We start from the raw sequence: 27,716 nt of genomic DNA on the forward strand, positions 1-27,716 counted from the left end.
AGTGACTTTAAAAAAACAATAACTAAACAGTTGTATGTTTTTTATGAAAACAGAAAAACTAGCCTGATGTCCCCATACAGAGATGGGAGAGTTGCTTAATGCAACATGCATCTGTCGTCTATCTCTCCATTCATTATTAATTAGAAACCCTGGTTCCCTCAGTGGCTTCCACCAGGCAGCCAGGGAATCACATTACCAAACAATGTGTTTCCCCCTAACTGATGAAGCCTGGCCTGGGCTGATGCTAACCTAACCAGCATACTGAGTCTGCAGTCAGAAGGGTTCTCTAACCCACCAAACTTGTATTTATTATGGATCCCCATTAGTTCCTGCCAAGGCAACAGCTACTCTTCCTGGGGTTTATTATGGATCCCTATTAGTTCCTGCCAAGGCAGCAGCTACTCTTCCTGGGGTTTATTATGGATCCCCATTAGTTCCTGCCAAGGCAGTAGATACTCTTCCTGGGGTTTATTATGGATCCCCATTAGTTCCTGCCAAGGCAGCAGCTACTCTTCCTGGGGTTTATTATGGATCCCCATTAGTTCCTGCCAAGGCAACAGCTACTCTTCCTGGGGTTTATTATGGATCCCCATTAGTTCCTGCCAAGGCAGCAAATACTCTTCCTGGGGTTTATTATGGATCCCCATTAGTTCCTGCCAAGGCAGCAGATACTCTTCCTGGGGTTTATTATGGATCCCCATTAGTTCCTGCCAAGGCAACAGCTACTCTTCCTGGGGTTTATTATGGATCCCCATTAGTTCCTGCCAAGGCAGCAGATACTCTTCCTGGGGTTTATTATGGATCCCCATTAGTTCCTGCCAAGGCAGCAGCTACTCTTCCTGGGGTTTATTATGGATCCCCATTAGTTCCTGCCAAGGCAGTAGATACTCTTCCTGGGGTTTATTATGGATCCCCATTAGTTCCTGCCAAGGCAGCAGCTACTCTTCCTGGGGTTTATTATGGATCCCCATTAGTTCCTGCCAAGGCAACAGCTACTCTTCCTGGGGTTTATTATGGATCCCCATTAGTTCCTGCCAAGGCAGCAGATACTCTTCCTGGGGTTTATTATGGATCCCCATTAGTTCCTGCCAAGGCAGCAGATACTCTTCCTGGGGTTTATTATGGATCCCCATTAGTTCCTGCCAAGGCAACAGCTACTCTTCCTGGGGTTTATTATGGATCCCCATTAGTTCCTGCCAAGGCAGCAGATACTCTTCCTGGGGTTTATTATGGATCCCCATTAGTTCCTGCCAAGGCAGCAGCTACTCTTCCTGGGGTTTATTATGGATCCCCATTAGTTCCTGCCAAGGCAGCAGCTACTCTTCCTGGGGTTTATTATGGATCCCCATTAGTTCCTGCCAAGGCAGCAGCTACTCTTCCCGGGGTTTATTATGGATCCCCATTAGTTCCTGCCAAGGCAGCAGATACTCTTCCTGGGGTTTATTATGGATCCCCATTAGTTCCTGCCAAGGCAACAGCTACTCTTCCTGGGGTTTATTATGGATCCCCATTAGTTCCTGCCAAGGCAGCAGCTACTCTTCCTGGGGTTTATTATGGATCCCCATTAGTTCCTGCCAAGGCAGCAGCTACTCTTCCCGGGGTTTATTATGGATCCCCATTAGTTCCTGCCAAGGCAGCAGCTACTCTTCCCGGGGTTTATTATGGATCCCCATTAGTTCCTGCCAAGGCAGCAGCTACTCTTCCCTGGGTTTATTATGGATCCCCATTAGTTCCTGCCAAGGCAGCAGCTACTCTTCCCAGGGTTTATTATGGATCCCCATTAGTTCCTGCCAAGGCAGCAGCTACTCTTCCCGGGGTTTATTATGGATCCCCATTAGTTCCTGCCAAGGCAGCAGCTACTCTTCCCGGGTTTATTATGGATCCCCATTAGTTCCTGCCAAGGCAGCAGCTACTCTTCCCTGGGTTTATTATGGATCCCCATTAGTTCCTGCCAAGGCAGCAGCTACTCTTCCCAGGGTTTATTATGGATCCCCATTAGTTCCTGCCAAGGCAGCAGCTACTCTTCCTGGGGTCCAGTAAAATGAAGGCAGTTATACAATTTTAAAAACATGACAATACATTCATAACAGATTTCACAACACACTAAGACCCTCAGCACAAACACACACACACACACATTTATTTATTCACACTTGTGTACACACTGTATGTGTGATTGTGCATACCTGTGCATGCACCTGTGTGCGCACACACACACATCTGTGCATACCTGTGCACACACACACACACACACACTGGCTGGATGGATATGCTTGTTTTAGAGCAGTTTGCTGCACAGATGGTCTCCCTACAGGGGCGGTGCTACATCCCTATGATCTGACGCTCAGTGGTGTGTGTGTATGTGTGTGTGTGTGTGTGTGTGTGTGTGTGTGTGTGGCCATCTGTTTGGTTGGGTCTAGCTGTCCATATGGATAGTGATGATGGTGAGAGGAGCGTGGGGCCTGTTTCTGAGAAGTGTGAATAGGAGTGTTCTAGGGCGATTCCACACCAGCGGGAGCGGAAAATATTTTGGGGATCTCAAATTGTTCTAGCAATTCTCACATAGGAACTTCATTGGGAGGAAGGATGTTTAACATGCTTTTGACATTTGTATCTCAAATATTAAAAATAATTATGATGAAATTAGCCATTTTAGGCCTTTTTTACACCTAGACATGCTTCCTGTAAGACCCTATGATCTGTGATCCGTACATGATACAGACACCATCTTGGAGTCATTATACTCCCTAAAATATGGAGAATGTCTAGATTCTGAAATACACATTTTCACCTTCATTTATTCAACATCAAAAATATTAATCTCAACTACCCATTTTAGATTTAGGTTATTTTTAGACATTGTTTAACAATATACTCTTCAAACACGTCACATTTCCAGAGTTATTATTTTTGAAAGAATCTAGACATTCTCCATATTTTAGAGCACACGATAAGGAGTATAATGACTCCAAGATGGTGTCTGTATCATGTACGGATCATAGGGTCTTACAGGAAGCATGTCTAGGTGTAAAAAGGGCCTAAAATTGCCAATTTCATCATGATTTTCTCACAAATGGTTTGTGATACAAATGTAAAAAGCATTTCAAACATCCTTCCTCCCAATGAAGTTTCCATGTGAGAATTGCCAGAACAATCTGAGATACCAAAAATATCTTCCGCTGGCGTGGAATCTCTGTTTTGTTAAATCTTGCTTGAGCAGAAGTCCTCTCAGGGGAGAACGTCTTTGCTAAGCTTGATCTTTATTCATCTCTTATTCTCTTTGCTTCCAAAGCAAACACCCCGCCGAGAACACACACACACACACACCGCTGTAATTATTTTATCAAATTCTTCCAGTGACTGGTGAGTAATGGAGGGAAATAGGATATTAATTGTATCTGTCTGTCTCCTTACCCTCTGGCTGTGTGTGGGTGTGTGTGTGTGTGTGTGTGTGTGTGTGTGTGTGTGTATGTGTTCTCTCACTATTCTCCCTCCACAACACACACAGGCAGCAGGAGTTAAATTTTCCCTATTTGAAATTCGGTCACAAATCAGTATATCTTCTAAGGCTTTCCTAAACCCTTTCTTAGACCTACATATACAGTACGCTCCACAAATCATGTCATGTTATTTAGGCGTGTAATAACATGTCCTTTATATCTTGTGCTTTGCCAAATGTAGCATAACCCTTATACCATCCATTTAATGAGCTTAAAGTCATTTAGAGTAGTATACGTCAGCTCTGGGCCTGCCCTGAAGGACCTCCACCCCCCTCAACCCCCCAGACAACCATTCCAGAATAACCCGTTATTCAAAAGAATAGTAAGGAAAAGTCAGTGTTTGGCAAGGTGACCAAAATAAATCACCTTCTCCAAATGATCTGCAGTAGAATCATTCAATTTGATTGTTCGCCAGAGCAGAGACACAATGACCAAGCGGTACCTGAGCGCCGAGTCTAGGTCCAAGAGGCTTCTTAACAGCTTCTACCCCCAAGCCATAAGACTCCTGAACATCTAATCAAATGGCTACCAGGACTATTTGCATTGCCCCCTCCCCCCCTCTTTTACGCTGCTGCTACTCTCTGTTTATTATCTATGCATAGTCACGTTAATAACTCTACCTACATGTACATATTACCTCAATTACCTCGACTAACCGGTGCCCCTGCACATTGACTCGGTACTGGTACCCCCTGTATATAGCCTCGCTATTGTTATTTTAACTGCTGCTCTTTAATTATTTGTTACTTTTATTGCTTATTATTTTATATTGTATATTTTGTGTGATTTTTCTTTTTTTTTGGTATTATTTCTTAAAACTGCATTGTTGGTTAAGGGCTTGTAAGTAAATAATGATCCAGTAAACATTTCACTGTAAGGTCTACACCTGTTGTATTCGGCGCATGTGACAAATACAATTTGATTTGATTTGACAATACATTTCCCTCCCAAAGCAATCTAGTATATGGAGCCGGAAGGCCAATCAACTTTATACGACTCAAGCCGTGTTCTGAAGTGCCTGCGTTTTGAGTTAGGGAAAGTTTGTCCATAAAAAGTATCTCTTCTGAGTGCTGATTAGATCTATTGAACAAAGGCTTTGTGACACATACAGTATATCACTGTAGACATACAGTGTGGTTACATCTCAAATGGCACCCTATTCCCTCTATAGTTTGCTACTTTATACCTGGGCCCATAAGGGAAGTGTAGTGAATTGGTTGCTATTTGAGATGCAAACTAGATCTTTTGAACAAAGGCATTTGGTTTTTATCAGTCAGATGTATGACTGTAGACACAGAGTACAGCATGGCTGCGTCCCAAATGGCACCCTATACCTAACCCTAACCCTAGCTTCATGTCCACATCCTGGTTCAACCCTAACCCTCATCCAGAACCCTAACTCTAGCTTCATGTCCACATCCTGGTTCAACCCTAACCCTCATCCAGAACCCTAACCCCAGCTTCATGTCCACATCCTGGTTCAACCCTAACCCTCATCCACAACCGTAACCCTAGCTTCATGACCACATCCTGGTTCAACCCTAACCCTAGACTCAACCACAACCGTAACCCTAGCTTCATGGGAATAGGGTGCCACTTGGGATGCACACTGAGTATGCACCTCAAAGCTCTCACATGAAAGTGACTGTATGGAAATTGCCAATGATGACAACAAAACAGTCAGTGTGTGGTTAACATAGTGATCCAGTGGACCGGTCACTCACTCAGACATTGTCTGGTTGGTTCCTCAGAGCCCCGCTCTCTGCCAGGAACTGTACTACAGGAGGCAGGTCTGCCAGTGAGCTTAGTGGCTGTGTCCTAAATAGAACCCTACTTCCTTTTATAGTGCACTACTTTTGACCAGTGCCCCTATGTTGACTATAAATATAATGCACTGTAAAGTGAATAGGGTGCCATTTAGGAGAGGAGAGAGAGAGAGAGAGAGAGAGAGAGAGAGAGCTCTTCTTGACTCTCTCAGGTGTGCCTGTGGTAGCCCTAGGGTAGTCAGTAGTTAGCATGCAGCCCGTCCCCTGGGGGTGAACAGCGGGTCGCCATATTGATCCCTTGACTGATGTCCCTGGGTGTTTTTAAATGAAGTCAGTGTCTCTTCTAACTTCATGTGATTCATTGTTCACACATGCAATTACTCCAGCTGTCAGTGACATCCTTCCACCGGGAACAGCAGAGAGATATGTGAGCCTTGTGATGCATTAAGGCCACGTTCCATCATTCCACCTGCTTCAATATTATTAGCTACGTTTACACAATGATACCTTGCTAAGCGTCTGTAAGATAGTAGAGGACTTAGCCCCACAGTAGGTCTCTACGTTTCTGGAATAGTTGTCATGCACAGCCTTGCCAGCCTAAGATCCATAGGATAGCCCTACTAATTCATTAGATATGCCTATATACTGTAACAGTACAACATGACTATGTGAAGGTACTTACGGAGCATATAGTAGGTAGTATATTATGCAGGAGGAAGTTGGACCAACTTATGCGTTACCAAGGGAACACTGTGGGCATGATGAGAGAGTACAGGAATAAGAAATGGTGGTTACATTATTCTGCATTAAACACAAACCTCAACCGTCGATGCAATTAAAGTAGCACATTTCCCCTTAGGTTACAGCAGATCCCATGGGTGTTGGGCTGGAAATTGCATTTCCACGTTTTCTAATTTGTTTTGCCCTTCTTGGGTAATGAATACTGTGTATCATCATCATGGCATAATGCTAGCCTTGAAAGGTGTTTATAAAGATGGATCTATCTGTGAAGAAGGGACATATCCCTGGGCTGCATCAGGTACTATAGATCTGTTGACTGGCAACCTTGTCTGCATCCCAAATGGCATCCTATTCCCTACATAGTGCACTACTTTTGGTCAAAAGTAGTGCACTATGTAGGGAATAGGGTGCCATTGGGAGACAGCCTGTTAACTAAAATAATAAGGTGGACATGTGTATTGATTTTCCTTGAAGCAGGAAGACTGAATGAAACTGTATTCACTCACTGAGCAATGAGCATCTCATGAGGCTTCACAGTGTGAATAAACCCTGTGTATAATGATGCTAGTCTAGCAGAATAACTAGACTGAGACATAAACAACTCTGAAATAACCATGGTGATGATGAGTTCATAATCCATTCAGAGTGAATGTAACTGGGTCGCAGAGAGACATGAGAGATTTGACAATTCACCCAATAAACAAAGAATACATGCCTGTTTTGTAACCCTTTACCCTTCTAACTCCCGTCTTTCTAATTCTGAACACTCGCTCTCTTTCTCTCTCTGTCTCTCTCTTGCTCTCTCTGTCTCTGTCTCTGTCTCTGTCTCTCGCTCTCTCTTGCTCTGTCTGTCTGTCTCTCTCTCTCACTCTCTCTCATTTCAATTCAATTTAAGGGGCTTTATTGGCATGGGAAACATATGTTTACATTGTCAAAGCAAGTGAAATGGATAATAAACAAGTGAGATAAACAATAGAAAGAATAAATACATTTCAAATGTCATATTATGGCTACGTACAGTGTTATAATGATGTGCAAATAGTTAAAGTACAAAAGGGAAAATAAATAAACATAAATATGGGTTGTATTTACAATGGTGTTTGTTCTTCACTGGTTGCCCTTTTCTTGTGGCAACAGGTCACAAATCTTGCTGCTGTGATGGCACACTGTGGTATTTCACCCAATAGATATGGGAGTTTATCAAAATTGGATTTGTTTTTGTGGGTCTCTGTCTGTCTCTCCCTATCTCTCTCTCTCTCTGACCACTGATCCACCTCCTGTGTTGTTGTTTCAGACCCTGAGGATTACCAACCGCCCATATGGAAGTCTTACTGTAAGTATCTAAAGTACTGTTTATCCAGTGTGAAGTCATTGGTTGTCGATGAGGAATGTGGAATGCTAGAAGCCTAGTCATCATGGCCACCAGGCTGCTGCATGTCACTACAAAGGACTCTTTAGGTGATCATATCAGGATATTAAAGCAGAAATACTTTCATCTGTTATTACAGGTAGTGTGTACAGTGAGGCTTCTTGGGACGCTCCATGCTTCAGCACAGCTTCTTGTTAGTTCTCTCTCCTCTCCAATCTTCTCTCTTCTAACGCCGGCTGAGAGATATTTTTAGAGCTCACTATGTCTTCGTCATGTTCGTGGAAGATGTGTGTGTGTGTGTGTGTGTGTGTGTGTGTGTGTGTGTGTGTGTGTGTGTGTGTGTCCGTGGAAGAAGTCCAGGTCTTGCTGGTTGACGTGAGTTGTCCTGACTAAAACAAAAACTCAAAGTCAGGAGTCTGTCTTCTCCCGCATGGAAAGTCTGTTGTGGGGAAGATTCAGTACAGAGACTTAACCTTTTACGCAACAACACTACTCCCAATGCTGTGTTACATTACAATGAGGAAACAACACTACTCCCAATGCTGTGTTACATTACAATGAGGAAACAGCACGACTCCCAATGCTGTGTTACATTACAATGAGGAAACAGCACGACTCCCAATGCTGTGTTACATTACAATGAGGAAACAGCACGACTCCCAATGCTGTGTTACATTACAATGAGGAAACAGCACGACTCCCAATGCTGTGTTACATTACAATGAGGAAAGAGTTCTGGGAACAACACTCTTGTCTTTCTTCTAATCCTGCATCGTCCACCATTCTTAGGATGTGTCCCCAAATGGCACCCTGTTTCCTAATTAGTGCATTACTATTCCCTATTTAGTGCATTACTTTCGCACTAAATATGTAACCATGTATAATTTTGTGTTCTTCACCAATAAAGCTGTGTTATAAAAAAAGTAGTGCACTATGTAGGGAATAGGGTGCCATTTGGGATACACTCTTAGTGTCATACACATTCTTATTGCATGACATGAGTATAGTGTAATCTCTGTGTCTCCAGTAATGCCCTACAGAATAGGTACATTACCACAGACAATGTGCCCAGCTCAGCTCAGATATATTCAACTGTCGCAGGCTTAAGCATTGGATGTGATTCATCTCACTCCACTACACGTTTCATCTCCATTCTATTTTCAACAGTTTCGCTGATTTACACCCAAAACTCAGACTCTTTAAGTACACTTAATCCATGATGGCAGCTCGCCTCAGCGCTGCTGGTACGTGTGTCACTGGGTTACTTTGTTTGCATCCTAAAATAAACCCTATACCCTATTTACTGTAGTTCTGGGCTCTGGTCAAATGTAGTACACTTTGTAGGGTAAAATGGTGCCATTTGGGATGCATCCTGTGTCTCCCCATTGTGTCCCAGTACTAGGATTAATAGACACTGTTAGCGTCCTGCATTAGGGCCCTAGACTAGATCTGTATCCCAAATGGTGCCCTATTCTCTATATAGTATACTATGGGCCCTGATCAAAAGTAGTGCACTACATAGGGAATAGGGTGCCATTTGGGATGCAGCCCCTCTGTGAAATATCCATTGACATTCACACAGAGGGTTTGGTGATAAATGGGACCTGTCATATAAACCACTGAGAGAGATCAGCCCACGGATATCTTCGACTTCGCTAATGGCTCCTGGTGTTCCTACTGTTCCTTGTTGACTTTGCTCGGAGTTAGGCAACAAGTGAGCCAGCCATCTTTGAATCATACTCTCAGTGGCCATACAGCGACTGTGTATGCTGCATATCCAATATTAGAGCAACTATAACCTTCTAACTGTCCGTTAGGAAGTTTAACTCCTCAGAATCTAGTGCCCCTTCCAAGTCCTGCTGGGACCACTACACGCAAACATGTTCCATGGTTAAAAATACTGTTACGCATGTGACAGTGAGTTGCAAGAGGAGTGCATTGGGTCGTTTATTAATAACTGTGTAACTCAAATAAATGATTAGACATCTGCTTGAGCATATATCGCAAGGCAAATAACTTGTCAGGTGGATGGATTATCTTGGCAAAGGAGGAATGCTCACTCACAGGGATGTAAACAAATGTGTGCACAAAATTGGAGAAAAATAAGTGAAAATAGGACTTAAAGGAGATGAATACATTGGTGATGGCTGTACTGTAGTATTACTGCATGTCCTTAGCTAACAGTGTCCAGCTGATGACCCCATACAGTGCATGAATGAATACATTACTAAACTTTATTGTCCCATAGGGAAGTAATGCATGAATTAGTGTGTGTGTGTGTGTGTGTGTGTTTGTAAAGGGGTCTACACAGTCTACGCAAACGGAGCAGAAGGAGGTCTGTTTGCGTTGCTCTCTACGTAGTTCTACGTACATTTGTGCGTCTGAATTTTCGGAACGCGACGCAAACGGACCTCCGTCGGCTCAGTTTCCGTAGACTGTGTTGAGGCCTTAAGGCTGCGTAACTCAATAAGCGTACATGTACATATCTATACATATCTATACATATACATATCTATACATATTGTGGCCTCAGCAGTGCAGCCATTCTAATACTGAATACTATGCTTTTTACCTGACAGTCCATGTTTGTCATTTACAGTGTACCAGCTCCAGCAGGAAGCTCCTCGGCCCAAGAGGATCACCTGCCCTCAGGAGGTCAGTACTGTATATCACTTAACAAAATACAGTGCAAGTGTTCAGACCCCTTGACTTTTTCCACATTTTGTTAGGTTACAGCCTTATTCTAAAATGGATTGTAAAAAATAATGACAAAGAAAAAACAGGTTTTTAGAAATGTTTGCAAATTTATAAAGAAAACAACAATTGAAATATCACATTTAAATAAGTATTCAGGCCCTTTACTCAGTACTTTGTTGAAACACCTTTGGCAGTGATTACAGCCTCGAGTCTTCTTGGCTATGACGCTACAAGCTTGGCACACCTGTATTTGGGGAGTTTCTCCCATTCTTCTCTGCAGATCCTCTCAAGCTCTGTCAGGTTGGAGGGAGAGCGTCGCTGCACAGCTATTTTCAGGTCCATCCAGAGATGTTCGATCGGGTTCAAGTCCGGGCTCTGGCTTGGCCACTCAAGAACATTGAGAATTGTCCTGAAGCCACTCCTGCATTGTCTTGGCTGTGTGCTTAAGGTTGTTGTCCTGTTGGAAGGTGAACCTTCGCCCCTGTCTGAGGTCCTGAGCGCTCTGGAGCAGGTTATCATCAAGGATCTCTCTGTACTTCGCTCCGTTCATCTTTCCCTCGATCCTGACTAGTCTCCCAGTCCCTGCCACTGAAAAACATCCCCACAGCATGATGCCGCCACCACCATGCTTCACCATAGGGATGGTGCCAGGTTTCCTCCAGACATTCAGGTCAACGAGTTCAATCTTGGTTTCATCAGACCAGAGAATCTTGTCTCTTATGATCTGAGAGTCCTTAGGTGCCTTTTGGCAAACTCCATCGGCCTGTCATGTGCCTTTTACTGAGGAGTGGCTTCCGTCTGGCCACTACCATAAAGGCCTGATTTGGTGGAGTGCTGCAGAGATGGTTGTCCTTCTGGAAGGTTCTCCCATCTCCACAGAGGAACTCTGGAGCTCTGTCAGAGTGACCATTGGGTTCTTGGTCACCTCCCTGACCAAGGCCCTTCTCCACCGATTGCTCAGTTTGGCCGGGCAGCCAGCTCTAGGAAGAGTCTTGGTGGTTCCAAACTTCTTCCATTTAAGAATGGTGGAGGACACTGTGGGGACCATCAATGCTGCAGACATTTTGGTACCCTTCCCCAGATCTGTGCCTCGACACAATCCTATCTCGGAGCTCTACGGACAATTCCTTCGACCTCATGGTTTTTGCTCTGACATGCACTGTCAACTGTGGGACCTTATGTAGACAGGTGTGTGCCTTTCCAAATCATGTCCATTCAATTGAATTTACCACAGGTGGACTCCAATCAAGTTGTAGAAACATCTCAAGGATGATCAATGGAAACAGGATGCACCTGAGCTCACCTGAGTCTCATAGCAAAGGGTCTGAATACTTATGTAAATAAGGTATTTCTGTTTTTTATTTTTAATACATTTGCAAAAATGTCTAAACCTGTTTTCGCTTTGTCATTATGGGGTATTGTGTGTAGATTGAGAAAAAATTATATTTAATCCATTTTAGAATAAGGCTGTAACGTAAACAAAGTGGAAAAAGGGAAGGGGTCTGAATACTTTCCGAAGGCACTGTAAGATACACCCCCATTCTCTACCCTTCTCCCAAAGTGTGCACTTCTCAGAATCAAGGAGGCAACCATATAGACCACAGTATTTTCTGATAGGATGCCTGCTCTGTTGTGATAATGTAACTAACAACTAATAATTTACCACATTGTCGTTTTCTTATCTCTAATCTGGCACCGAATGGTAAAAAGAGGTTAGGCAATTGGCAGGATTAGAGACAGAGTTGCTTAGTCAGAGGGAGACACAGACACAGAGAGAGAGACACAGAGAGACACAGAGAGACACAGAGAGACAGAGAGAGACAGACACAGAGAGACACAGAGAGAGACAGACACAGAGGGAGACACAGAGAGACAGACACAGAGAGACAGACACAGAGAGAGGGAGACAGACACAGAGAGAGGGAGACAGACACACACAGAGAGAGACGGAGAGACAGAGAGAGACAGAGAGACACAGAGAGAGACAGACACAGGGAGAAAGAGAGAGAGGGAGAAAGAGAGAGGGAGACAGAGACCGAGAGAGGGAGACAGAGACCGAGAGAGGGAGACAGAGACCGAGAGAGGGAGAGAGACACAGAGAGACTGACACAGAGAGAGAGACACAGAGAGACTGACGCAGAGAGAGGGAGACTGACGCAGAGAGAGGGAGACTGACGCAGAGAGAGGGAGACTGACGCAGAGAGAGGGAGACTGACGCAGAGAGAGGGAGACTGACGCAGAGAGAGGGAGACTGACACAGAGAGAGGGAGACTGACACAGAGAGAGGGAGACTGACACAGAGAGAGGGAGACTGACACAGAGAGAGGGAGACTGACACAGAGAGAGGGAGACTGACACAGAGAGAGGGAGACTGACACAGAGAGAGGGAGACTGACACAGAGAGAGGGAGACTGACACAGAGAGAGGGAGACTGACACAGAGAGAGGGAGACTGACACAGAGAGAGGGAGACTGACACAGAGAGAGGGAGACAGACACAGAGAGAGGGAGACAGACACAGAGAGAGGGAGACTGACACAGAGAGAGGGAGACAGACACAGAGAGTGGGAGACTGACACAGAGAGAGGGAGACTGACACAGAGAGAGGGAGACTGACACAGAGAGAGGGAGACTGACACAGAGAGAGGGAGACTGACACAGAGAGAGGGAGACTGACACAGAGAGAGGGAGACTGACACAGAGAGAGGGAGACTGACACAGAGAGAGGGAGACTGACACAGAGAGAGGGAGACTGACACAGAGAGAGGGAGACTGACACAGAGAGAGGGAGACTGACACAGAGAGAGAGGGAGACTGACACAGAGAGAGGGAGACTGACACAGAGAGAGGGAGACTGACACAGAGAGAGGGAGACAGACACAGAGAGAGGGAGACAGACACAGAGAGAGGGAGACAGACACAGAGAGAGGGAGACAGACACAGAGAGAGGGAGACAGAGACCGAGAGGGAGACACAGAAAGAGACTGACACAGAGAGAGACTGACACAGAGAGAGACTGACACAGAGAGAGAAAGACAGAGAGAGAAAGACAGAGAGAGAAAGACAGAGAGAGAAAGACAGAGAGAGAAAGACAGAGAGAGAAAGACAGAGAGAGAAAGACAGAGAGAGAAAGACAGAGAGAGAAAGACAGAGAGAGAAAGACAGAGAGAGAAAGACAGAGAGAGAAAGACAGAGAGAGAAAGACAGAGAGAGAAAGACAGAGAGAGAAAGACAGAGAGAGAAAGACAGAGAGAGAGACACAGAGAGAGAAAGACCGAGAGACACAGAGAGAGGGAGAAAGAGAGAGAGAGAGAGAGAGAGAGAGAGACAGAGACCGAGAGAGGGAGACAGACACAGAGAGACAGACACAGAGAGAGAGACACAGAGAGACTGACGCAGAGAGAGGGAGTCTGACACAGAGAGAGGGAGTCTGACACAGAGAGAGGGAGACTGACACAGAGAGAGGGAGACTGACACAGAGAGAGGGAGACTGACACAGAGAGAGGGAGACTGACACAGAGAGAGGGAGTCTGACACAGAGAGAGGGAGTCTGACACAGAGAGAGGGAGACTGACACAGAGAGAGGGAGACTGACACAGAGAGAGGGAGACTGACACAGAGAGAGGGAGACTGACACAGAGAGAGGGAGACTGACACAGAGAGAGGGAGACTGACACAGAGAGAGGGAGACTGACACAGAGAGAGGGAGACTGACACAGAGAGAGGGAGACTGACACAGAGAGAGGGAGACAGAGACCGAGAGACTGACACAGAGAGAGACTGACACAGAGAGAGACTGACACAGAGAGAGACTGACACAGAGAGAGACTGACACAGAGAGAGACTGACACAGAGAGAGAAAGACCGAGAGAGACACAGAGAGAGAAAGACCGAGAGAGGGAGACAGACACAGAGAGACAGACACAGAGAGACAGACACAGAGAGACAGACACAGAGAGACAGACACAGAGAGACAGACACAGAGAGACAGACGCAGAGAGAGGGAGACTGACGCAGAGAGAGGGAGACTGACGCAGAGAGAGGGAGACTGACACAGAGAGAGGGAGACTGACACAGAGAGAGGGAGACGGACACAGAGAGAGGGAGACGGACACAGAGAGAGGGAGACGGACACAGAGAGAGGGAGACGGACACAGAGAGAGGGAGACGGACACAGAGAGAGAGAGAGAGACACAGAGAGAGAGAGAGAGACACAGAGAGAGAGAGAGAGACACAGAGAGAGAGAGAGAGAGAGACACACAGAGAGAGAGAGACACACAGAGAGAGAGAGAGACACAGAGAGAGAGAGAGAGACACAGAGAGAGAGACAGACACAGAGGGAGAGAGAGAGACACAGAGAGAGGGAGGCAGACACAGAGAGAGGGAGGCAGACACACAGAGAGAGGGAGGCAGACACACAGAGAGAGGGAGGCAGACACACAGAGAGAGGGAGGCAGACACACAGAGAGAGGGAGGCAGACACACAGAGAGAGACATACTGATACAGAGGGAGACAGAGACAGAGAGAGACAGACACAGAGAGAGGGAGACAGACTGATACAGAGACAGAGAGAGGGAGACCGAGACAGAGAGAGACAGACACAGAGAGAGGGAGACAGACTGATACAGAGACAGAAACAGAGACAGATACAAGGTGAGAGAAAGACACACAGACAGAGAGGCAGAGAGACTCAGACAGAGAGAAAGAGATATCTGTTCCCCGATAGAGACAGAGGGACATAGAAACCCATATCCTTCAATCAAAACAGGTTGTGAGAGCTCTTGGCCAAGCCATTGAAGTGACATTTCAACTGACTATCTCTCTGTCAGCCAATGTATCTTCTCTCTCTCCTCTGGCTTTACAGATGGAGAGCAGACCCAGATATTACGGCAGAGAGTGAGTAGTGGGACTTCCTTTGTGATCGTCATCTTTTTCATCCATTTTCTAATACAGCTGCTGGGGAGACTGGCTGTGTGATTTATCATTAACGACTAGCTTTTCATGTGGTTAGGGCGTTGAAGGTGTGTGTGTGTGTGTGTGTGTGTGTGTGTGTGCACATCTTTGTGTGTGTGTGTGCACATCCTGTGGCAGCATTGACAGGGGACTTGTGGCAGCATTGACAGGAGACTTGTGGCAGCATTGACAGGGGACTTGTGGCAGCATTGACAGGGGACTTGTGGCAGCATTGACAGGAGACTTGTGGCAGCATTGACAGGAGACTTGTGGCAGCATTGACAGGAGACTTGTGGCAGCATTGACAGGGGACTTGTGGCAGCATTGACAGGAGACTTGTGGCAGCATTGACAGGAGACTTGTGGCTCTCTCAAGGTTCCATGGCATGCTATCGAGAGAGTATGCAGATGAGCTACTGGGAGGAGCAGAGGGGGCTTACCTCGTCAGAGAGAGCCAGAGACAGCCAGGGACCAACACCTTGGCCTTAAGGTACCGTACACAGTACACACACATTTACATACTAAATATACACACCTCGTCAAAGACTCTCCCTTCCTTCCTTCTCTCTCCTCCCTCCCTCACTCCCTGGCTCCCTCCCTCCCTCTACCCACCCACTCACTCTACCCCCTCTCCCCAGGTTTGGGCACCAGACCCTGAACTACCGACTGTTCTATGACGGGAAGCACTTTGTGGGGGAGAAGCGCTTCGAGACGGTCCACGACCTGGTGACGGATGGCCTCATCACCCTGTACATCGAGACCAAGGCTGCAGAGTACATTGCCAAGATGACCACCAACCCCATCTATGAACACCTGGGCTACACCTCCCTGCTGAAGGACAAGATGGGGCACCGGCTGAGCCGAAGATGCACTGAACCCCGTAGGGTCACCTTCCAGAGAGAGGACAGTAAGGTGAGATACTAGACCGCTTTGACATTCTTTATGTAACTAAAAGTGCTATGAAAAGTTACATTGGTGATGATCACATTGGTGATGATCACATTGATGATGGTATTGATGACATTGGTGGTGATTGTGATGGTGGTGGTGATTGTGATGATGGTGGTGATTGTGATGATGATGGTGGTGATCATGATTTTCTCCCATAGCACCAGAGGTTATCTATGTATTAACGCGCTACATCCACTACTAGCCTACATCTACTACTGTTGTGTTTCCTGACTATAGTTGTGACCTGAACAGGAACAACTCTGGGCCCTAGCTATAGACTGTAATAGACCAGAGTTTTTCCTGACTATAGTTGTGACCTGAAAAAGAAAAGGAAAGCCTCACACTCTATGAGCTCAGATGCAATAATTTAATAACCTGATAAACAACGTTTCGACAGACAAGCAGTCTTCATCAGGGTATAATGACAAACACTGCCGGTCACTAGTTTATATAGTGTCAAAGGACACACACAGGTGTCTGTAATCATGGCCGGGTGTGGCCTGATATCATTGGTTAATTCACAGATAAACAGAACATGCAAAAACCATTAATAGATAGCATACGATCATAGATACAACTTGGCTACATAGGCCCACAAACATGTATAATGAATAGCAAAATCACAATAATCACAAGAATGGCTGGTGCAGGGATATTTAGGGGTGGTAAATCAGAGAATACGACCAAGGGAGGGTCCGAAAACACATAACCAATACTGTCATCGGATCTTAGAATGTGCCAATGTTTGTGAACGATTCCGTTAATTTGTTCAGAGCACTTTGAATAGCGTGTAGTTAGAACGCAAGAATGCTTCTTTTTGCGAGACTGTCCTTGAAAGAGATCAGGTCTCGATTTGTTTTGAATTTTCTCAATGGCAGTATTAATCTGGCAGTATTAATCTGACAATTTTTGTACACCGTCTCCTTGAATTTTCTTTGCGTCCCAGCCATATTTCTGTCGAAATCTGATAGTTTTTTCCAATTATTTTTGATTCGACAGAATTGGCTTCAAGGGAAGCAGGTGACAATTATCAGCCCTCAACAAACTGTTACGATCAGTATGTTTCCTGTAAAGATCAGTGTATAGAACATTATCCTCACACAAAATCAGAAGATCAAGGAAACTGATTTGACGTGTGTCAGATTGTATAGGGCGGCAGGTAGCTTAGTGGGTAAGAGCGTTGTGCCAGTAACCGAAAGGTCGCTGGTTCTAATCCCCGAGCCGACTAGGTGAAAAATCTGTCGATGTGCCCTTAAGCAAGGCACTTAACCCTAATTGCTCATGTAAGTCGCTCTGGATAAGAGCGTCTGCTAAATGACTAAAAATGTAAATGTATAGTAAATCTCAGGTGCTCAGAACAAGAGTTAAGAAAAGCATGGAATGCCTGGAGCTTTTTTGAATCACCCCTCCATAGAACAAATGTACCGTTTCCAAATAATAAAAAAACATTTTTGAGAGGGTTGAAAATGGACTGTTTCTCCATGTAACCCACATACAAATAAGCATAGTTAGTTGCCATAGGGGATCCCATAGCAGTACCCTTCGTCTGAATAAAGAAATCATTTAGAAACATGAAGTAGGTGTGTGAGTACTATTTCAGCCAATGTTATAATGCATGCACTGGAAAGTAGTTCATTTGGGTCACGTTGCAGAAGAAAATGTTCCATGGCCTCAATATAGTTGTGACCTGAACAGGAACAACTCTGGGCCCTAGCTATAGACTGTAACAGACCAGAGTTTTTCCTGGTCTCACCACACAGTCTGGAAAAAGTAATGTCCCTAGAACATGTTCATTAACATCTACTCTATCAACATCTGCAATAAGGGTAGAGTGTTTCATTATGTAACAGTTTCTCATCAGAGCGAGATATTTATTGTCTCTGCAGGAGGGTGTTTCCTTCCTGACATCACTTCTCATGAAAGTTCATGATGACCAACAGGACAAGGATGTTATTCTGTGTAACAGACACTGTTCTGGGGCTATAGATGAATCACACATTTCACACCATTGTTCTCATCAACTAACTGCTGAAGGATATTGATTGTCTGTGAATATATTAGCCAATGTGAAACGCTTTCATTCTACTGTGTCGTTCTGGGGTGTTGGCCATTCCCATATCTCACCACTAGGTGGCAACCGGACCAAGCCATAGCATAGCAACAGCACATTTCACACTTTGTTGTGATTGGACGTTCTTCTTCTTCAGTCTTTGACTGTTAAACATGGTAGAATCACAAAGCCTTTTCTTCATCCATGTTTGGTTGGGTGATGTTGTCTTGACATTCTGCTCTGTTATGTTCCTCTCATGCCAGCCATACACCCCTGGTCCTCTGTTATGTTCCTCTCATGCCAGCCGTACACCCCTGGTCCTCTTATGTTCCTCTCATGCCAGCCGTACACCCCTGGTCTTCCTTGGAATATTGAACAAGTCATTTAGTTCTGATAAACAGCTCTAGGGTTGTGTCCCTCCCAAATGGCACTATATTTCCTATGTAGTACACTACTTTTGCCCTGGTAAAAAGTAATGCCCTATATGGGGAATAGGGTGCCATTTTGGACGCAAATTGGTCTCCATCAGTCATCTGACATCAACAAGGCAGTCCTGTCAGTGGCAAGGCAAGGCATCCGTTTCCTCTCCTCTCCTCTCCAACACCCACCAGCACTGTGCTATTCATGTCACGGTCTGTCCACTAGAGTTAGAGTTAAGGGGACAGTGAGAGCCTTAAGCTCTTAATGCAGGAGCCATATTATTGGGGACCTTTCCCAGCTCTATCCCAGCTCTTTCTCAGCTCTTTCCCAGCTCTGTCCCAGCTCTGTCCCAGCTCTATCCCAGCTTTATCCCAGCTCTATCCCAGCTCTTTCCCAGCTCTGTCCCAGCTCTGTCCCAGCTCTATCCCAGCTCTATCCCAGCTCTATCCCAGCTCTGTCCCAGCTCTATCCCAGCTCTGTCCCAGCTCTATCCCAGCTCTTTCTCAGCTCTTTCCCAGCTCTGTCCCAGCTCTTTCCCAGCTCTGTCCCAGCTCTTTCTCAGCTCTTTCCCAGCTCTTTCTCAGCTCTTTCCCAGCTCTTTCCCAGCTCTATCCCAGCTCTATCCCAGCTCTTTCTCAGCTCTTTCCCAGCTCTTTCCCAGCTCTATCCCAGCTCTGTCCCAGCTCTGTCCCAGCTCTGTCCCAGCTCTGTCCCAGCTCTATCCCAGCTCTATCCCAGCTCTATCCCAGCTCTATCCCAGCTCTATCCCAGCTCTATCCCAGCTCTATCCCAGCTCTATCCCAGCTCTATCCCAGCTCTATCCCAGCTCTATCCCAGCTCTATCCCAGCTCTATCCCAGCTCTATCCCAGCTCTATCCCAGCTCTGTCCCAGCTCTGTCCCAGCTCTATCCCAGCTCTATCCCAGCTCTATCCCAGCTCTATCCCAGCTCTATCCCAGCTCTGTCCCAGCTCTATCCCAGCTCTATCCCAGCTCTATCCCAGCTCTATCCCAGCTCTATCCCAGCTCTATCCCAGCTCTATCCCAGCTCTATCCCAGCTCTGTCCCAGCTCTATCCCAGCTCTATCCCAGCTCTATCCCAGCTCTATCCCAGCTCTGTCCCAGCTCTATCCCAGCTCTGTCCCAGCTCTATCCCAGCTCTATCCCAGCTCTATCCCAGCTCTATCCCAGCTCTATCCCAGCTCTGTCCCAGCTCTGTCCCAGCTCTATCCCAGCTCTGTCCCAGCTCTATCCCAGCTCTATCCCAGCTCTATCCCAGCTCTATCCCAGCTCTATCCCAGCTCTATCCCAGCTCTATCCCAGCTCTGTCCCAGCTCTGTCCCAGCTCTATCCCAGCTCTGTCCCAGCTCTATCCCAGCTCTATCCCAGCTCTATCCCAGCTCTATCCCAGCTCTATCCCAGCTCTGTCCCAGCTCTATCCCAGCTCTATCCCAGCTCTATCCCAGCTCTATCCCAGCTCTATCCCAGCTCTGTCCCAGCTCTATCCCAGCTCTATCCCAGCTCTATCCCAGCTCTATCCCAGCTCTATCCCAGCTCTGTCCCAGCTCTATCCCAGCTCTATCCCAGCTCTATCCCAGCTCTATCCCAGCTCTGTCCCAGCTCTATCCCAGCTCTGTCCCAACAGGCTCTTCACTTGGTCAGTAGTTCATGGACTCTGACGGATTCCAACACATTCAGAGATTAATCCTTCAAATAGAACTAAACCCCTCCGGGAGGATTCTCCATAGCATGGTCTGTATTTACGTTATAAATCATACTGTACCTGATATACATAAAGTACATGTTCTAGGCTATTTGGCCTGGTCAAATGAAGACTGTCTGACCTTGTATAGCATTGGGGGGTTTTCCCAGCAGACATGAGCCGTTCTTTGGCAAGTCGATATCTAGAGCATGTTTTGAGTTTTGAAATCAGACTGCCAGCCTGTCAGTCAGTAATGTCAGAGTGTCTGTAAAAATGTGTTGTTTTGAGTGTCACACCTCTATCTGTCAAGCTGGGGCATTGTCCCAAATGGCACCCTATTCCCTATACAGTACAGTGCACTACTTTTGACCAGAGCCCTATGTGTCCTGATCAAAAGTAGTGCACTAAATAGGTTCCATTTGGGATGCAGTCTTGGAAAACATGATGAGCTGGGCCAATGACAGGTCTCCTGATTTTAGGCTTTCAGTGTAGGACAAACACCTGCCAGTCTGTCATGTCCAAAAAAAGAGGAAGGAGGTCAAAGTGCAGTCCTCCTGTGCTCTCTCTGTTCGTCCCAAATGGCAACCTATTCCCTTTATAGTGCACTACTTTTGACAAGGGACTATAGGGCTCTGGTCAAAAGTAGTGCACTATGTAGGGAATAGGTTGCCATTTGGGACTTAACATATGTCCCTATGGAGTGGAGCCACGCCTGTTCTAATGGCCTGTATCTTTACTGACTTTAGTTAACCGTGTACTATAATACTCTGTCTAGTATCAGTCTGTATCTATACTGACTTTAGTTAACAGTGTACTATAATACTGTCTAGTATCAGTCTGTTGTTTCAGACACACAGTAGCTAAAGTAAACATACTCCCTCACATGCTGTCTTTACTCTGTGTCTTGTAAGTCCTCATTCAGCTGTGTGTGTGTGTCTCCAGGGGTGTGTGTGTGTGTTGTCGCGTATATATGTACATTCCTCCCGGAGGGGGGGAGAGACCCACTCGACCTGTCTGGTGACCTACTGTGTGTCAGCCCCCTCGGTTCACAAGACTCACTCAATGTGTGTGTACTTGTGCTAGGAGTTGCCATAGTGGCCAAACGCCTGCCAGTTTCCTCCTATAACAACAGTTCTTCTTGACAGATTGTGCATCCCAAATGGCACCCTATACCCTCTGGTCCCTCAGGACTCTGGTCACTATGTAGTGCACTATGTAGGGAATAGGGTGCCATTTGGGACACATAACACTGGTTGAATCTAACTGGTGCTTGTGGGGAGATGGAATAATGTGATGAATGCATTTCTAATCCATGTTCTGGGCCTAGTTTGGATATTATTCTGATGTTATTGTAGTTTGTTTGGAAGTTAATTAAATTTTCCTTGAGCTACCAGTTAGTCTGTTGGAAACATGATCTATAAAGATCGTTTTGGGAAATACAGTGAGGGAAAAAAGTATTTGATCCCCTGCTGATTTTGTACGTTTGCCCACTGACAAGTAAATGATCAGTCTATAATTTTAATGGTAGGTTTATTTGAACAGTGAGAGACAGAATAACAACAAAAACATTCAAAAAAACGCATGTCAAAAATGTTATAAATTGATTTGCATTTTAATGAGGGAAATAAGTATTTGACCCCCTCTCAATCAGAAGGATTTCTGGCTCCCAGGTGTCTTTTATACAGGTAACGAGCTGAGATTAGGAGCACACTCTTAAAGGGAGTGCTCCTAATCTCATTTTGTTACCTGTATAAAAGACACTTGTCCACAGAAGCAATCAATCAATCAGATTCCAAACTCTCCACCATGGCCAAGACCAAAGAGCTCTCCAAGGATGTCAGGGACAAGATTGTAGACCTACACAAGGCTGGAATGGGCTACAAGGCCATCGCCAAGCAGCTTGGTGAGAAGGTGACAACAGTTGGTGCGATTATTCGCAAATGGAAGAAACACAAAATAACTGTCAATCTCCCTCGGCCTGGGGCTCCATGCAAGATCTCACCTCGTGGAGTTGCAATGATCATGAGAACGGTGAGTAATCAGCCCAGAACTACACGGGAGGATCTTGTCAATGATCTCAAGGCAGCTGGGACCATAGTCACCAAGAAAACAATTGGTAACACACTACGCCGTGAAGGACTGAAATCCTGCAGCGACCGCAAGGTCCCTCTGCTCAAGAAAGCACATATACAGGCCCGTCTGAAGTTTGCCAATGAACATCTGAATGATTCAGAGGAGAACTGGGTGAAAGTGTTGTGGTCAGATGAGACCAAAATCGAGCTCTTTGGCATCAACTCAACTCGCCGTGTTTGGAGGAGGAGGAATGCTGCCTATGACCCCAAGAACACCATCCCCACTGTCAAACATGGAGGTGGAAACATTATGCTTTGGGGGTGTTTTTCTGCTAAGGGGACAGGACAACTTCACCGCATCAAAGGGACGATGGACGGGGCCATGTACCGTCAAATCTTGGGTGAGAACCTCCTTCCCTCAGCCACGGCATTGAAAATGGGTCGTGAATGGGTATTCCAGCATGACAATGACCCAAAACACACAGCCAAGGCAACAAAGGAGTGGCTCAAGAAGAAGCACATTAAGGTCCTGGAGTGGCCTAGCCAGTCTCCAGACCTTAATCCCATAGAAAATCTGTGGAGGGAGCTGAAGGTTCGAGTTGCCAAACGTCAGGCTCGAAACCTTAATGACTTGGAGAAGATCTGTAAAGAGGAGTGGAACAAAATCCCTCCTGAGATGTGTGCAAACCTGGTGGCCAACTACAAGAAACGTCTGACCTCTGTGATTGCCAACAAGGGTTTTGCCACCAAGTACTAAGTCATGTTTTGCAGAGGGGTCAAATACTTATTTCCCTCATTAAAATGCAAATAAATGTATAAAAAATTTTACATTGCGTTTTTCTGGATTTTGTTGTTGTTATTCTGTCTCTCACTTTTCAAATAAATCTACCATTAAAATTATAGACTGATCATGTCTTTGTCAGTGGGCAAACTTACAAAATCAGCAGGGGATCAAATACTTTTTTCCATCACTGTACTTGAGCTACCATTACAGAGGTTTTCTACAGTAGCTACAGTACATACAGTGTAAAAGGCAGAAGGCTTTCAACGTTGATCCATCATACTTCCAGCCACAGGCAGGCCTGTTTTAATTGGCACTGTACTTTTCCTTTCACTAGACTTTCTGAATAGTAAAACAGATTCTATCACTGGCTAGATCTCCCTTCACGGCTATGTTTCTGTTTGTATGAAATTGTATGAGATGTATGTGGTGTGTGTGTGTGTGTGGTGTGTTTTGTATATGATTGTATGAGGTGTGTTTTTGTTTGGACGGTTGTTCTTACAGTGTCTGACCTCACAGAAAGAAAGGCACTAGTGTTATTTTCCCATGATCCTCTGCTCTCCCTACTGTGTCTGCTCAGCTGGACCCACACAGTGAATAACAGAGCCTGGATGCTGAAAAGAAACCAGGGCCTTTTTATTCATTTTATTCCAAACTCTTCTCTATGAGACAAGAAGCCATCTGCCTCTAGGGACAAAACCCATAACCCTCACACACACACTCTCAATACATACTGTATACCCCCCTCCCTCCCTCCTCCTCCTCCTCCTCCTCTCCCCCCTTTCTCTGTGTCCCTCTCTTCCTCCATATCCCTTACCCTTCTCGCTGTTCCGTCTGGTCTTTTCTGATTTGGTTTAGGTCATCCTCCTGGTCTATGATAGGATGTCTAACTCAGTGACAAACGTCTTCACCTGTCCTGACTGTTACCTGTTCAGCCATTAAATCAAATCAAATGTTATTCGACACATGCTTTGTAAACAGCAGGTGTAGACGAACAGTGAAATACTTACGGGCCCTTCACATCAATGTTGAGAAAAATACAATTGAGGAATAATAGAAAAGTAATAATAAATACACAATGAGTAGCGATAATTTGGCTATACACACAGGTTACCAGTACCGAGTCCATGTGCAGGGGTACGAGGTCATTGAGGTAGCTATGTACATACAGTGAGGGAAAAAAGTATTTGATCCCCTGCTGATTTTGTACGTTTGCCCACTGACAAAGAAATTATCAGTCTATAATTTTGATGGTAGGTTTATTTCAACAGTGAGAGACAGAATAACAACAAAAAAATCCAGAAAAACGCATGTCAAAAATGTTATAAATTGATTTGCATTTTAATGAGGGAAATAAGTATTTGACCCCCTCTCAATCAGAAAGATTTCTGGCTCCCAGGTGTCTTTTATACAGGTAACGAGCTGAGATTAGGAGCACACTCTTAAAGGGAGTGCTCCTAATCTGTTTGTTACCTGTATAAAAGACACCTGTCCACAGAAGCAATCAACCAATCAGATTCCAAACTCTCCACCATGGCCTAGACCAAAGAGCTCTCCAAGGATGTCAGGGACAAGATTGTAGACCTACACAAGGCTGGAATGGGCTACAAGACCATCGCCAAGCAGCTTGGTGAGAAGGTGACAACAGTTGGTGCGATTATTCGCAAATGGAAGAAACACAAAATAACTGTCAATCTCCCTCGGCCTGGGGCTCCATGCAAGATCTCACCTTGTGGAGTTGCAATGATCATGAGAACGGTGAGTAATCAGCCCAGAACTACACGGGAGGATCTTGTGCAGTGGCGGCTGGCCGACAGAGGGGCGCTAGGGCGCCGCCCTTAAATAAAATTATTTTTAAAAAATAAAAAAATAAAAATAATAATAATAATAATAATAAAAACATCAGTATGTCAATATTTGTGTGTTTGAAATATGGAATGCACACAGTAATATGTGTAAGATATGATAGAAAATCATATTCGCAACCTTTCCCTCTGCCTGTCAAACGCCCGTCAGCTCTGGGCGATACAGAAAGTGCCCCGAGGAGGCGGGTCTACGTAGCAGTTAAGCCAATTGCTAATTTAAGATATGAATGTATGACATAAAATGTAGTCAATAAGCGATCTTAAATCGAATCCAAGGAGGGCGATTATTTTACCGCCCCAAGCTCGCCCCCTGATAAAATAAGGACCGGGGTCCAGTGACGCCATTTTTACTAGACAACAATGGCGAACGCAAACGTTACTCCTCCAAGACCCAACCCTAACTCGGTGAAATCTCTCCTCCAAGATCCGTTTGAGAGGAGAACTTTGTCAGAGAAAGTTCGGGTGAAAGAGCTGGGCCCAGATCAACCTGACCTCTCAATCAGACAGCAGGCTAGCGAGAAAGGGAAGCAGTATATGCGCGGCTTCTCCCGTAGCTGGTACACCAGGAAGGCTTGGCTAGCTGGGTGCACTGATGCTAATGCTTTATTTTGCTTTCCGTGCTTGCTTTTTAAAACGACGGGGTCAGATTCAGCATGGACAGGTACCGGAGTGAGGGATATGAAGCACCTGTCAGAGAAGGTAAAGAAACATGAGAACACCAGGGCACACATGGACAACTCTGTAAAGCTAGCTGTATTAGGAAGGGTGAACATTGCTACGCAGCTGGATGACGGCCACAGGATTGAGGTGAGGAAACACAATGAGGAGGTGGATAAAAACAGGCACATTCTATCCAAAATTATCGATTGTGTGAAGTTCTGTGGGGGCTTTTGAGTTGGCCTTGGTGGCACGAGGAGACTGACTCTCAGACAACCCCCGGCATTTTCCGGGGCTTAGTGGATTTTGTTGCCTCCCTCGACAGTGTGCTGGAGGAGCACCTGAAGACAGCTACCGTTTTTAAGGGCACGTCAAAGACGATACAGAACGAGTGTTGGACTGTATGCTGTCAATGTAAGGATTACATCCTGGAGGAAGTAAAGAGTGCTGATTTTATCGCCATTCAAGCTGACGAGACGACTGACGTTTCCACCCACTGCCAGTTGGTGCTTGTGTGAGTGATTATCATAGAGCCGTCCACAATTATATTTGTTTTAGTATTTTAAAAGGAAAGAGAAGACACAATCAGACGTTGATAATAATGCAGGAAAGTACTACACAGTTTGTAATAATTATTCAGGTGTCCACCAGGTCAATTTCTAGAAGAGGCCTAGTTGTTATTGAATATTAACTTTATTGCTAAGTGAACAGCAGAACAAAATTATGTTGCATCCCTCTCACAAATGTAATAGAAAAAGGCTTTAAAACGTAATAACATCAGTTAATTATGTACATCACAGGTTAAAAGCAGTTATAGACATAGTTTGTGTGTATATACACACTGTCTGTCTGTCTGTCTGTCTGTCTGTCTGTTATATATATATATAAGTCACTGGTTGTGTGTTGAGGGGGGAATTACAGTGAGTTAAGAAGTCTGATTGCAAGTTATCAAATTAAACTTTATTTTTGACCCAGGGCCTCAATTCCCTCTTTGTGTGGGGACAGCGCATCTGACGAGCAGCAACAGCCCATCAAGCGACGGAGGATGCTGGGACCAGGAGAACAACAGAGGTTGGCTATAGAGGTAAGTTGTGATGTAATTGTCAGTGTTTCCACCTAGAACTTTTTTCAGGCCTGGTAGTATGTAGCCAAAACCCTGAACAATCAGCACCTTGGTAATCATATACTTGAGTTGGACATAGGCATGTGTCAGTCAGGATCACTTGCATCAAAATAGCTTAATTGCAAATTAAAGCTGATGATGTATCTTTTACAGGTATGTGATACCATCCTGAGTCATGCCAAAGAGAGGTTCTCCTTCACCCAGCACCTCATCAGCGCAACACTATTGCACGGAGAGTTGTTCCCACAACACAGTGTGAAGTTCCCCGATACAGCGCTTTGAAACAACCGTGGAGGCGTACCCCATGTTGAACAAGGCCAAGCTCAAAACCAAACTGTCCCTCATCTATGAGAACAGTGAGTTCAAGGCTTGTAGTGGTGCAGTGCCCCTGTACCAGTTCTTCATGGAGAACAACCTTCAGAGCACTTTCACAGAGACTGCCAGCCTCCTCAAGATCCTCATCACCACACCCATGACAACTGCTGAGTCAGAAAGGTGCTTCTCTACACTGAAAAGGATCAAGACCTTCCTGAGAAACAGCATGACACAGGATCGCCTGAACGCTCTGGCCATGCTCTCCATGGAGAAGAAACTTGTCAGGGACATTCCTGACTTTAATCAAAGGGTCATTGAGAGGTTTGCCACTCAGAAGGACAGACGGGCAAAATTCCTGTACAAATAAGATGACAGACACACACACACAGAGCAGCTCTGGCCGCATGTTTCTTTGTATATAGTTGACCTTAGCATAAAAAATCCAGTTATATATGGTACTCTAGAAAGTCTTAATAGTGTCTTTGCTAATATTACTGTATATATGTTGTTTTGTATCAATTAATTGTTGCAGTTCTGGAGCACATTAACAATTAGTCACATTTAGTATGATCATAAAATACTGTATGCTATTCTTCCAGTCAAAGGTTTGAGTTCATCCACTTGATATCCATTTCTATATTATACATCCTTTCATACAGTGTAAGATTTCCTATAAACTTTATAATAATTTCATGTTATTGTCCACTTTCCACTCTGTTCTGACAGCATGCCTGTTGCGTTGCCTGTTTACTACCAA

The 27,716-nt window shown here is 45.3% G+C and overlaps 1 protein-coding gene across 1 annotated transcript in view; it reads left to right on the forward strand.

Annotated features, from left to right (window-relative positions):
• LOC121558330 (beta-chimaerin-like) overlaps positions 1-27,716 on the forward strand; it is a 48,378-nt gene that overhangs the window by 7,194 nt on the left and 13,468 nt on the right. The window contains exons 2-6 of the mRNA XM_041871731.2: positions 7,302-7,340; positions 9,976-10,031; positions 14,938-14,969; positions 15,402-15,515; positions 15,664-15,937. Coding sequence (XP_041727665.1) covers positions 7,302-7,340; positions 9,976-10,031; positions 14,938-14,969; positions 15,402-15,515; positions 15,664-15,937 — 515 coding nt within the window. The remainder of the gene's footprint in view (positions 1-7,301; positions 7,341-9,975; positions 10,032-14,937; positions 14,970-15,401; positions 15,516-15,663; positions 15,938-27,716) is intronic.

The sequence above is a fragment of the Coregonus clupeaformis genome, unplaced genomic scaffold (genome assembly GCF_020615455.1).
Source record: "Coregonus clupeaformis isolate EN_2021a unplaced genomic scaffold, ASM2061545v1 scaf0386, whole genome shotgun sequence".
NCBI lineage: Eukaryota > Metazoa > Chordata > Actinopteri > Salmoniformes > Salmonidae > Coregonus > Coregonus clupeaformis.